Source organism: Mya arenaria, chromosome 8 (assembly GCF_026914265.1).
Source record: "Mya arenaria isolate MELC-2E11 chromosome 8, ASM2691426v1".
NCBI lineage: Eukaryota > Metazoa > Mollusca > Bivalvia > Myida > Myidae > Mya > Mya arenaria.
Genome location: NC_069129.1, coordinates 42580836 through 42594087, shown reverse-complemented (window position 1 = coordinate 42594087; position 13252 = coordinate 42580836). Strand labels below are relative to the sequence as shown.

The following is a 13252-nucleotide window of genomic DNA, read 5'->3' as shown; positions in this document are numbered from 1 at the left end:
TAGGTCAAAGGTCAATGTCATGGTTACCTTATATACTATTATTACAAGCACGTGCGTTTCCGAGAAATACATTTTAAATGACTTGATTTAGAGGTATCAAACTTGGTATGCACATTGATTGGAAATTAGATTGCACCATTTGTATTTGTTAAAGGTCAAGGTCATTGTGACATAAAGTAGACAGTAACTAAGGAAGCTCCCGACAGGCGGCACATCCGAGTCGCGGAGTTCTATATACTTCAAGAATACCTTAGTACCATAGCTTCATGCTTGGATGTTGACCGAATTCTTTCGAGAGTGCGATTTCCACTGATGTGCGGACGTTGTTCTAGTCTGCGAGTGTTTCCATCTCTATTTAGAAGTACAAAATTACATTATGACACAAGATACTCTCTGTGACGTTGTTCATTATGAAAGGATACCCGGTAAAAGGTTTTATCTGTCATCTTTAGTGTTGTCCCCATAAAACGTTTTTGCTCCCATTCCATAATATGAAACCATATGGATATTTATCAATGACAAATTCAGTACAGTGTGCTATATTCGGCTTAATTTCAAGTTGCTTTGAGGCTAGTCCTATTTGTTTTGATAAAAACTATGTATAAGGATTAAAGACCTTAATCGAAATGATGTTACGCCTTTCATAACAAATGAATCAGATTACTGGCCTGTTATGCTGGATTTATAAGGCATCATCCTTTTTCTCCGCACGCCTATGTTTCATAGATGGTGTTAATTCAATAAAAGGTCAGTGATCATAGACTCAGTCGCTCAGACTTTTGATCCATCTCTTAAAGGTGCATAAATAAATATTGACGCCTCCAAAAACTGTTTTTTTTTTAATTTGAATGCATAATGATGTTAAACTCAATTCACATTTGAATTAATGATCAACACAAAAACAGCTTATGATTTGTGTACAGTTGATAAAATATCAGCCATCATTATACCTTACATAAATGTGTCCCTTTTTGTATATATAAAGTCGCTCGGTCCGTATATCACTGTATTTTGATAAAAATCCAGTTTTATAACGTCACCGGTCCATATCTTATTTTTGGCCGGTCAGGACCTCGCAAAAAAGGAATATGGACCGCTGACGTCATACAACTGGTAAGTGCGACATGTTATTTTCACAACGGCGAAAATTTGTCGCCAGTAAAGATTATTAGCTTTGTACAATGAAACACATCTTTAGCGCTTTAAAAAATAGTGAATGGTAATATCAAATATTCGGTATAATATAAGAAATATTACACACCACTGAGGGTCATATGACATTATAAGGACCGTCCATGTACAAACATGCATCGAAATACAAATATCAACGCACTTCTATAGGTGGAAAAATTCAAACTCCATGGACAATAAAGTATAGTTTATGTGTGACGTCACGCATTTTACAAACATGCATCGAATAAACAAATATCAACGTCCTTGAGGGTTAAAAAATTCAAACTCCATGGACAGTAAAGTATAGTTTATGTGTGACGTCACGCATTTTACAAACAAGCACCGAATAAACAAATATCAACGTCCTTAAGGGTTAAAAAATTCAAACTCCATGGACAGTAAAGTATAGTTCATGTGTGACGTCACGCATTTTACAAACAAGCATCGAATAAACAAATATCAACGTCCTTGAGGGTTAAAAAATTCAAACTCCATGGACAGTAAAGTATAGTTCATGTGTGACGTCACGCATTTTACAAACAAGCATCGAATAAACAAATATCAACGTCCTTGAGGGTTAAAAATTTCAAACTCCATGGACAGTAAAGTATAGTTCATGTGTGCCGTCACGCATTTTACAAACAGGTATCGAATAAACAAATATCAACGTCCTTGAGGGTTATAAAATTCCAACTCCATGAACAGTAAAGTATAGTTTATGTGTGACGTCACGCATTTTACAAACAAGCATCGAATAAACAAATATCAACGTCCTTGAGGGTTTAAAAATTCAAACTCCATGGACGGTAAAGTATAGTTTATGTGTGACGTCACGCATTTTACAAACATGCATCGAATAAACAAATATCAACGTCCTTAAGGGTTAAAAAATTCAAACTCCATGGACAGTAAAGTATAGTTTATGTGTGACGTCACGCATTTTACAAACAAGCATCGAATAAACAAATATCAACGTCCTTGAGGGTTAAAAATTTCAAACTCCATGGACAATAAAGTATAGTTCATGTGTGACGTCACGCATTTTACAAACAGGTATCGAATAAACAAATATCAATGTCCTTGAGGGTTAAAAAATTCAAACTCCATGGACAGTAAAGTATAGTTCATGTGTGACGTCACGCATTTTACAAACAGGTATCGAATAAACAAATATCAACGTCCTTGAGGGTTATAAAATTCAAACTCCATGGACAGTAAAGTATAGTTTATGTGTGACGTCACGCATTTTACAAACAAGCATCGAATAAACAAATATCAACGTCCTTGAGGGTTAAAAAATTCAAACTCCATGGACAGTAAAGTATAGTTTATGTGTGACGTCACGCATTTTACAAACATGCATCGAATAAACAAATATCAACGTCCTTAAGGGTTAAAAAATTCAAACTCCATGGACAGTAAAGTATAGTTTATGTGTGACGTCACGCATTTTACAAACAGGTATCGAATAAACAAATATCAACGTCCTTGAGGGTTAAAAATTTCAAACTCCATGGACAGTAAAGTATGGTTTTAACTCGACTATTCGAAGAATAGGTGGGCTATACTACTCGCCCCAGCGTCGGCGTCGGCGTCGGGTTAAAGTTTTAGGTCAAGTTGGGATTTTCACTTAAAACTCCAATACCATTCTTTCAATTGACTTTACACTTCACACAGTTGCTCAGAGCCATCACATAATGAGGTTAGATAACTCCATATTTTCTTTTATACAAATTATGTCCCCTGATTGACTATGGAACTTAGGTTAAAGTTTTAGGGCAGGTTGGGATATTTATTAATAACTTCTATACCCTTCATTCAATTGACTTAATACTTCACACAATTGTTCAGGACCATCACACAATGAGGTTACATAACTCCATATCCTTAATACAAGCCATGGCCCCTGATTGACTTTGGTTAAAGTTTTAGGCAAGTAAAAGTAAAGGGCAAGTTTGGATTTTAATAAAAAAACACTTCTGTACAGTTCATTCAAAACACTTCAAAAAATTTACCACCATCTTACAACAAGAAACGTAACTCCATTTTAACCCTAAATACAAATAATGGCCCTGTTTTTTTTTATTATTTATTTATTTCTTTTGAAAAGCATATTTATAATATAATTCTTAACCACATTTCAATAATGGGAAATCAAGTTATATGAATGACTTGCGTCATTGTTTGGGCGGGCTGGTGGGAGGGCAGCATCAAAGTGACCTTATGTATCAAATAATTTTAGTTAGGTTTGACATAAAGAGACCAAACTTGGTATTATTTCAAGTTATCCCTTTAATTTATAGTGCTCTACAACCATATCGCCAGCAAATACATGACGTAACTTAGTACACTGTTCCGATTGGCCGCAGTGCGCGCGCCCTACAAAGCACATGGTTATTCAGGCCTCTTTTGCTCTGACTATCGTAAGAGAAAGGTCAGTATGTGGCAGCTCTTATATTAAATTCTGATTTTTTTTGTATTCCAAGTCAAAGCGGCGTACGGCTCTTGTTATGATACGAATTCTACAAACCAGTATCGAAATACAAATATCAACGCACTTCTATAAAGGAAACGAAAAAGGGGATACCTTCTTTTATGCTAAGTACACATTATTCGTAATGTTAGTAATGTGCTGTTTTTAAAAAGAAATTGTCCTTTGCAAAAACACATTGAAACGTCAAGTAATGTGATTTTAACGCTAGGATCTCTTTTTATTGCCAAGTTCCAAGTTAGTCTGTCTGAAAACTGTGCAATTATATGAGAAGATTACGGTTAGGACAACTGGTTTCATGTCTGGCTTTTCTCAAATTTGGCCCCTGTTTTGTTTCATAGCCTGATTGGCTGTAATCGTGTTAGCCGGGGTCCTGTGGTAGACTTTTATATAACTAAGTCAGGCGGACTGATTGAAAAACACCCTGAAGTTTTTATTGTATTGCAGATTTTATCAAAAACAACCTTCCACTATTTTGTGTACTTTTATAAAAAACATTTTAGTTCATTGTTCGAAAAGAAATATAATTATGATACTAGTAATTGATACTATTCAATTAAATGCTTTTCGGTGGCTTATTGAGATTTATCGGTGAAATAAAAATGATATTTCACTATTTCAAACTGTGAAAATATCAATTTCATATTTTTTAAGTTTTGAAATCTGACCCAGTTTTCTCACAAAAGTCATTAATCAGCGCGCAGAGGCTTGGGCACATTATCAATGACGTCATTTCCAAACTGGGGTTTCGTGCGTATACAAGTTTCCGCGTTTTTCTTTTTTCATTCCGCCCTTCGGCATTAACAGTCCATGTGTATCTCTGATATCTCGATGTTCCGGTTGAGTCGAACTTTGTAATAAAAAGAATAATTGTTTGTTCCGAATAAGATATATGTAATATATGTAAAGTCGTGAACATGTACCTCGGAAAAAGCCTCGGTCGACAGTATGGCCTTTGGTTGACAAGATTTGATGTTCCTCATAAGGGAGGTTAATATTTATATAATCATCTATTCAGTGTACAACAAATAGGGTGTTTTGAAATAGTCGTTGTGCTTCAGTATCTATACCAAATAAACGCGCTCATTATTTTCAATATAAAACCATGTTGGCTCGAACACGCTTAGCTCGAAATCTTCATTGGCTCGAAGCTGATGTAAAGGACCGATTTCTTTTAACTAAAGATAAGCATTCCCGCTTGGCTCGAATTTCCCGAGGCTCGAGTTATTATCGTAGGTCCCTGGGAGTTCGAGCCAACCGGGTTCGACTTTATTGACATTTTAAATGATATAATTGTTCTTTTTGTATGACTGTATAGCAATTATATGAGGTACTTTTCAAGCTTTATGAACAAGTGCAAGACATTATTCTTAGCATACGAATGTGTATCATTCTACGAATTATATTAGTTACATCAAATTCTCTTGAAGAATTTGGCAACATTGTTCCTCAGCGGGATTTATAATCTGCATACAAATATTTGCCACATTGAAAGAAACTCTCTGTATCTAGTACGTAATATTCAGGCCAAAAATCCATGGAAAATACATTATCTCGGATAAATAACTTGTCATCTCTAATAGAGTGGCAGACAGAGATGTCTGAAAAAATAGGTCTTGTCGGATTAAATCGATGTATATATTAATCACATAGTTTGTGGCACGGGATTACGAATAAGGCGTACATCGACACCACGTCGTAAGAGACTCCTACAATATTACCAATGTCGGAACTGATCTACTTTTCCGTCAACGTGAGATTATTAGATGGCGGTATTGATTTAGGTATTTAAAGCTGCACTCTCACAGATTAACAGTTTTTACCCCTTTATATATATATATTATAGTTTTTGTCTCAGATTCAGTTGATGTAAGTATGAATCCTTCCATTCAGTCATATAAGATGAAGCAAAATTGAACAGATCTCAAATATTTGTAAGCCTGCCGAAATACTCAATGCTTCTTAAAGCGTTCATTACGCTTTTAGAGATACATATCATTTTTTGATCATAAATGTGAAAATTGCGATCTGATATTTTGTCAACAGTCTTGTATAACTGTTTTTCAGACATTAACGCAAACATTGGCTCATTCCTAGACAAAAATATAAAAAAAAGTTGTTCAACCGATCAGTCTGTGACAGGGTAGCTTTAAGTCAGAAGCTGTTTATCATTGTATCGCTGTCATATTTCACGTATTCGATTACACTTAATACCAAAATAATGTTAGTGCAGAGTTGTCGCGTGCATTGTTTGCTAGAATGTATGATCAGACCTTTAAAAATCGGAAGCAGGACACAACATCCTATGGACAAAACATCCCATGTTATTTTTGACTAGGTAGACGAAACATCCCAAGTCATTTTGAAAAGGTAGACGAAACATCCCATGTCATTTTTGACTAGGTGGACGAAACATTCCAGATCATTTTGACAAGGTGGAAAAATCATCCCAGATCATTTTGACAAGGTGGACGAAACATCCCATGTCATTTTTGACATGGTGCACGAAATATCCCATATCATTTTGACAAGGTGGAAAAATCATCCCAGATCATTTTGACAAGGTGGACTAAACATCCCATGTCATTTTGACAAGGTGGACGAAACATCCCATGTCATTTTTGACTAGGTGGACGAAATATCTCAGATCATTTTAACAAATCATCCTGGGCATAAGATCCCGAAAATGTATGTTAGTATTCCCCACAAATTATTCAATTATTTATAAACGTAAATGATTTTTACCTAACTTTGGGATGTTTTGTCCACCATTTCGAAATAATCTGGGAAATTTTCGCAAAACACCCTACGCTCAGGTTGTGGTGAACTTATCTTACACAATCGACGAAGATACTTATAAGCCAAGCCTTTAAGAACGTCTCCTTTGTTTTATATCATTACTTTTCGGAGATGTCTATCTGTAAATTGAAAGTGGTACATAATTTGATAATATTCTCAAACCGTTTATCTTTAAAACATATTTATTAGAACAGAAAAGACAATCCACTTCAGTTTTACGAATAACTAGTTTGAATGTGCACGCTTCTTGCATTTTGCAGAGCGGTCGTAAGATATCTGTGTATCTTTCCTAGGAAAGTGGTCTATTATTTGATAATCTCCTCGTTTCATTTATCTAAATTACATATTTATTAGAACATAACAGACAATCACCTCATATAAAGCAAGAATTATCCGGAAAATTATTTCGTAATTCGTTTTAAAGCTCGTCTATTTTTTTTCAAATTGGTCGATGTTTTGTCATAGCTATTGCAGGTGCTGTTGTGATCGCTGTCGACAGCGTTGTCGGCGACGTCATCGTTATACACGGCGTTGAACGTTTGCCGTCATTCTAACACCGTCCAAGATGCCAACACAATAACAACAACTTACAATATAGGGTTATCAAATAGTATTCAATTTTAGCATGCGATTTTATTAGAAAGGAGTTGACTCCCCTGTCTCATGGGTTTTCATCTAGTAATCGATTTCGCAGTCAATTTTACACGGTGTCACTGTGTATTAGGTGTAAATGAAGAAAGTACCGTAGATACCGACTCGGACCTATAGGTCCGTGATACCGACGATGGTTTGACAAGATCAGAAGATATTTGGCGTTCGGTTCGCCGCTCTCTTGTTTTGTTATTTTATCACGTAATTAAGCTAAGAGCGTTTTGATATCAATTTACATATCTCAAGTGCCTGCATTTGTGCGGAAGTTGTACCAATTAGATTTCTAAATGTATCTATAACGGTTGATAATGTTTGCTAAATCTATCTAATAGTTTTGTCTTATAGTCGGAATACTTCATTCAATGTTTGTCTAACGGTTATAGACCACTAAATCGAATTAAAAAGAAGTAGATCTAGCAGATTCAGCATGTTCATCATTTCTATTTATATCATAATCCATTCAGCAAGATTTATCTTAAGGTTATAGACCACTAAATATATTTGTTGATTTTTGAAAGTAGGTTTTGTAGATTCAGCATGTTCATCATCTCTTTGGAAGTCACACACCATTCAGATTCAAAACGTGCACAGATGAAAAGTATGGTCTTATATTGGCTGATGGTCTTATATTGTTTAACCATGATTTTATTCATTGCGACGAGTGTTTAAAAACGTTTTAAATAGGGATGCAAACGAATGGCAAAATTGATATTCGAATATTCGGTAATTCTTTAAATCGAATATTCGAATATTCGATTACCGAAATACATATTTTTGAAGATGCACTACTATTATTATTATTCGCAAGGCATTTATACCCCACTTTGTAGCCAGTACGCGCGGCCGACCATGATTTCCCCAAACGAGCCTTTAAAATTCTCCACGTTCATGAAGAAAAAGGCAATACATTATAAACAGAAGAACAACAAAATCGAATAATATCAATTCCGCTGCCTTTGTATTTGTAAACAAAGTGAAATTATATGGATTCCTAGTCAAATAGTGTTTTGCGCCAATAGAGGGTAGGGTCTTCCGTTGGAAAAGCAGCCTCGTTCTGAGATTGACCTCTAAAATGACTAAGTATAAATATGGAAAACCCAAACCAACTCGGGAACTTGTAAAATAATAAAACGAAAACGAAAGTGGATTTGACTCATCTATTGTACAACAATAGAGGAAATATATCCTTAAACACTAAACTGTACATTTACATTTCAAAGCACGAACATTGTATCGAAACATGGAATACAGTTTAAAGCACATATACATTATATGTAGAAACATTACTGTAGCACATGACATTTTCATCATCACGGCGATTTGAGCTATGTTGCACAGATTAATTTGCAGCCAAGACAACAAATTGGTGTTTAAGCCGATTCCTAACTAGGTATTGTAAAATAATGGGACGTTTGATAGTACCCGAAGATATGTCCCTTAATGACATATGACGCGTGTTTACTGTATTGCCATCACATTCACACCTAGGGCATTAGGGGCCAATCGTTGTAAAAACAAGACAAACACGCTTTATAAACAACAACAGTGTTGTAGGCAAACAGTTTTTTATTCTCTTCATTGATTTTTTTTCCGAATATTCGAATACCGATTTTGACATTCGAATACCAAACATTTGATCGAATATTCGTTTGCATCCCTAGTTTTAAGGCATCAAACACTAAGTAGTCACTTTATTATTGGTGTAATTTGCCATTATGATGACCGGTCAGACTCATTTCTACTAGTGTAAACAATTTTATTTGACAACGTTTGTGAAACGAGTTATTACAACATTATAATGATTACTCTCGTTGGCCCGATTTTAGGCGAGGTGTGGTCTGATGGGGTTGGAGAAACTGTAGTACCCGCAAGAAACCCACTAGTCCGACTTATTGACCACAAACCAAACTCATTCGCGACTCCATTCAACTCAGTTTATTGTATAAAACATATAATCATGCTTTTAGAAAATAAATTTGTTCCTTTTAATATGATTTGGTATATCACTTTGTATTACATGATATACATATAGTATTATGCCATTCATAATTGTATGTATGAATTTACATTTTGGCAATAAAAACAGAAACCAGAAAATGCAACAATGCACAAGCATGAAACTTTTTTCACACAGTTTATTTTATAGTATCGTTGTCTAGAAGTATACTGCAAATGGTTCAGGGTACACTCCGAGTCTGATTAGTTTTCGATTCAAGACTCACATTTTTTGTATATATTTACATTCGCAAAGTCCTTACTGTTTATAGGACTTGACCTTCATATTGCATACACGCGAGGAGTTATGACGTCATTATTTATTTCAATATTGCGATCCGATTGGGTTAGCGCGACGTCATTTAACCAGTGATATAAGATGTTACAGCTTTGTATTTTACCCAAACGAAAGTTGTCGGTTATATTTCTTTAAGAACACATACTCAATTTCAGAAGATACTGCTTAGTACGCATTTTGAATCGTAATAAATATGTAAATATAAGTATTGATCGCATTTGTCTTGCGTTTATGATGTATGAACGCAGTTAGGCAAGCGAGCAAATGACCAAAAGAAGCGCTAGCGAGCTTTATAAAATTTACTCGGTGCCTTACTGCGTTCATACAGCATAAACGCTAGAAAAACGCGACAGTCCTTAAATAAAGATGCTACTATGAAGCAACTGTAATGAGCATAGCTGTGTATGGTAACAACAACATATTTTAAGGCTTATTTGTTCAAGAAAAACAAAACGAGTTTTTGATAACGATGTGCATATCGGAGTCGTAGTCCAAAACCTAAACAATGAGTCTTAATTCTGGGATTTAGATGCAGGCCGAGTGTTCAAAACTTCTTTTAAAGTTAACAACATTGTTAACGCCATCGTTGTTAACTTTCAAATCATAAATGCTGTAGAATGTCATAATTACATTTTTGATCAGCTGTATTTCTAACAAAATTTGAGACTTCTGCTTCTTGATAATATCTAAATTTGTGAGTTCTTCATCAAATAATTCACAATAAAATGTTAACAACGACCATTTTAGTCACGTTGTTTACTTAAACAAAACTCTAAACAATCGGACTATTGTTTAAGATGTGTCTAGGTTTCGTTTTCAAATGACTAAATAGCTTCCTAAAAATGATATAAGATGTTTATGTAGCTTACACGCGAATGAGGAAAATTGGATTTTGTCCTTTTATGGCGCCATTTCCAGGAGAAATTTCAGGATCATTTGTTACTTTTATTCCGGTTTAATGGATGGTCGAAGCCTCTTTGACATTAAGAACCCTTGTATAATTGATAAGCGCCTTTTTACAACACATTAATAATGTTTCCGCGTATATACTTGGAGAGCTTTACGTTTATTGTTCCTAATGAACTTGAGTTTGTTGTTTTTTTGTCGCCAATGGCAAATATACATTTCTTTTATAAGAATTTAAGACCGGTTCAAATATACTTGGAGAGCTTAGCGTTTAATGTTCCAAATAAACTTGAGTTTGTAGTTTTGTGTCGTTGATGGTAAATATTTTTTTGTTTTATAAGAATTTAAAGCTGCACTCTCACAGACTTACTGTTTTGGCAACTATTTTTGTCTTTGAATGAGCCATTTTTTGCGTAAATATCTGCAAACTAGTGTTGTAAGACTGCTGTCAAAAGATCAGATCGCAGATTTTCATATTTCTGTCAAAAATTGATATGTTATGGCTAAAAGCGTTACTAACGGGCTAAAAGCGTTACTAGCGGTTTAAGAAACATGCATAAAACGTCAATTATTTAACTAAACTATAAAAATCTGCGATTTGATTTTTTGTCAGCAGTCTTATATCACTGGTATCCATGCATTCACATAAACATTGGCTCCTTCCAAGACAAAAAATAAATAAGTAGTCAAAGCGTTCAATCTGTTAGAGTGCAGCTTTAAGACCGGCTTCTGGACCAAAGACCTGGTGTATATGGCATAATTATTCATATCCCAATGGTTTAAAGAGCAGATGTGTCCATATCAATCTGTTTGTATTGAGAGGGTTAAAAGTTCGCATTAACATATGGACAACTTCGTATGAAGAGTCAAGGCAACAGAAAACATCGTATTTCAAATATTTATTACGACGATAGCTGGATATAGCATCTGTTAAACATATTCATCAATGACATGAGCTGGATCTTTGAGAGTAATGTGAGAAGGTAACTTTCTTCATTGATACTTCAAGATAAAACTTCTTTCTCCGAGTGAAGTACCACTTGCAGAACAAGATATATTTAAGTGTCCGTCGAAAGTACGGGCTTATTATGCAATATAAAACGAAATTTACAGAGAAGTTTATAGATTGCATGAAGTTCAATACAATTTCAATTGTCTTGTAAGTCGCATCGTCAGCCCGATGCATGATTTGTCCCACGTGCATCACTACCTCCGAAGGCGCGACTAGGATTAAAAACATTACAACAATCACAACTAGAGTTATGGTCAGCGTCTGTCCTGCGTCACTCTGACCTTGCTGTTCCTCGGTTCGGAACTTTTGGCGGAACTTGAAAGATTTGTGGATCTTTCGGCATAAGCAGATGTTGAAGCCGATCAGGAGAATCAGCGGCGCAAAGTTGCCAATTATTGCCCATAGAATTCTGTAGATGTTTTCAAACATTTCACTGTGACCCAGCATTACTTGGACAGGCTGATAAAACAGCTCCGTTCCATTATTACAGGAGACCATCTTAACATCATATCTCCAAAACACGGGAATGTTGAATATCACGCAAAATATGTACACGCATACTATGACAGTCTTTGTTTTCTTAATGGTAAGATAGAACGTCTGCTTGAAAGGATGACAAATTGCCAGATATCGCTCCACGGACATGGTAACAGTAAGCCACGTGCTTGTTAAAATAAATATATTGAGTATCCCGGAACAATACATCCTGTAATAGAACAAGAATCCTTTCTCCTCGAATAAATCATTACTTGGCAAAAACGAGTTTGGAAATGCGAACAAACAAAAACATAAATCTGAGATTGCCAGCGCGATGAGACAATAGTTCGCAGCCTTTTCCAAACGTTTGAAAGACTTGGTTAATTTTCTTCTCGTCAAAATAGCAAAGTTCATGAGATTGCCTAATATTCCGGAGCAGCAGACGACCGGAAGCACGTATCCATAGATGATTTGGCTGGTCTCCGCTAGAAGGCGTTCATTTCCGGTCAGAACGGTGGCGTTGTCAAACTGCATACAGTCCATATTTGAAACTGAAAATATACAATTGTCATTGTTTTAATATACATTAGACGGTCGCACATCATTTGCTTATATACGGTCGATTGGTATGACGCATGCCATTTGAACAGTGGAACAGCCTGTAATGCATGGTCATTATACAGCCCAGACAATGTTCAGTCCCTGAGCTTAATTGTTTCGGTCTCAGGATAAGGGGGCCCTCGGCGTTAAGTACGTGCGCCCCCTCTTACGTCTAATCCTGGGCCTGCCCCTGCTCAACATCGCATAAGCTAAAACCTAAGCAGATGTTAACTAGGTCAATTAAAACAATCATAACTACAGGAACAAGCCTTGTAGCCTAAAATTTTACCAGTATCAAAGTACAACAATCGGAACACCTCAGCAATTTTCCATCGAAAACAACCTCGGACGAATGTGGACGTTTTACAATTTCAGAATTCTTTACATTTAACTTCGCTGCAAGAAAATCGCGTAGTGAATTCAGTTAAGCAGTTAAACATTATAACTTTACTCTTGCGAATCTTTAATGTCAAAATACACTTCACTGGCAATCAATTTGAACGTAGTGATACACAATACACATTAAAAAAAACTATAATTAATAAATACTGTTACTTAATTATTTACGAACTACTTCTACTGATGTACCGGCATACATTCGAGGAAATTGTTTTTTGATGGAAATAGCCGAGGTGTTCCGATTGAAAAGTACAAGAATCAAGGCAAATCAAACAACAAACGAGATACAAAACGCTACGAGACAAAACCTCATTAAACAACTATCAATGTATCGTCATTTGTGAATTCCCTTGGATATTTAAACTTGATGAGCCTGAAACTTAAATAGATTAATTAATGTCTTCTTCTGTATTTTTGTTTGATCTTTCAATCGAGTCTTCGCTACTAAGAT

General features: G+C 35.4%; 2 protein-coding genes across 6 annotated transcripts in view; one reads left to right on the top strand and one right to left on the bottom strand.

Moving 5' to 3' along the window:
• The window catches only part of LOC128242140 (pregnancy zone protein-like), a 364302-nt gene that overhangs the window by 194114 nt on the left and 156936 nt on the right, over nucleotides 1–13252 (top strand). The window lies entirely within an intron of this gene.
• LOC128242142 (FMRFamide receptor-like) overlaps nucleotides 11225–13252 on the bottom strand; it is a 74430-nt gene continuing 72402 nt past the window's right edge. For both annotated transcript variants that reach the window (XM_052959203.1, XM_052959204.1), the window contains exon 2: nucleotides 11225–12353. In XM_052959203.1, the coding sequence (XP_052815163.1) occupies nucleotides 11257–12353 (1097 nt within the window). In that variant the 3' untranslated portion in view covers nucleotides 11225–11256. The remainder of the gene's footprint in view (nucleotides 12354–13252) is intronic.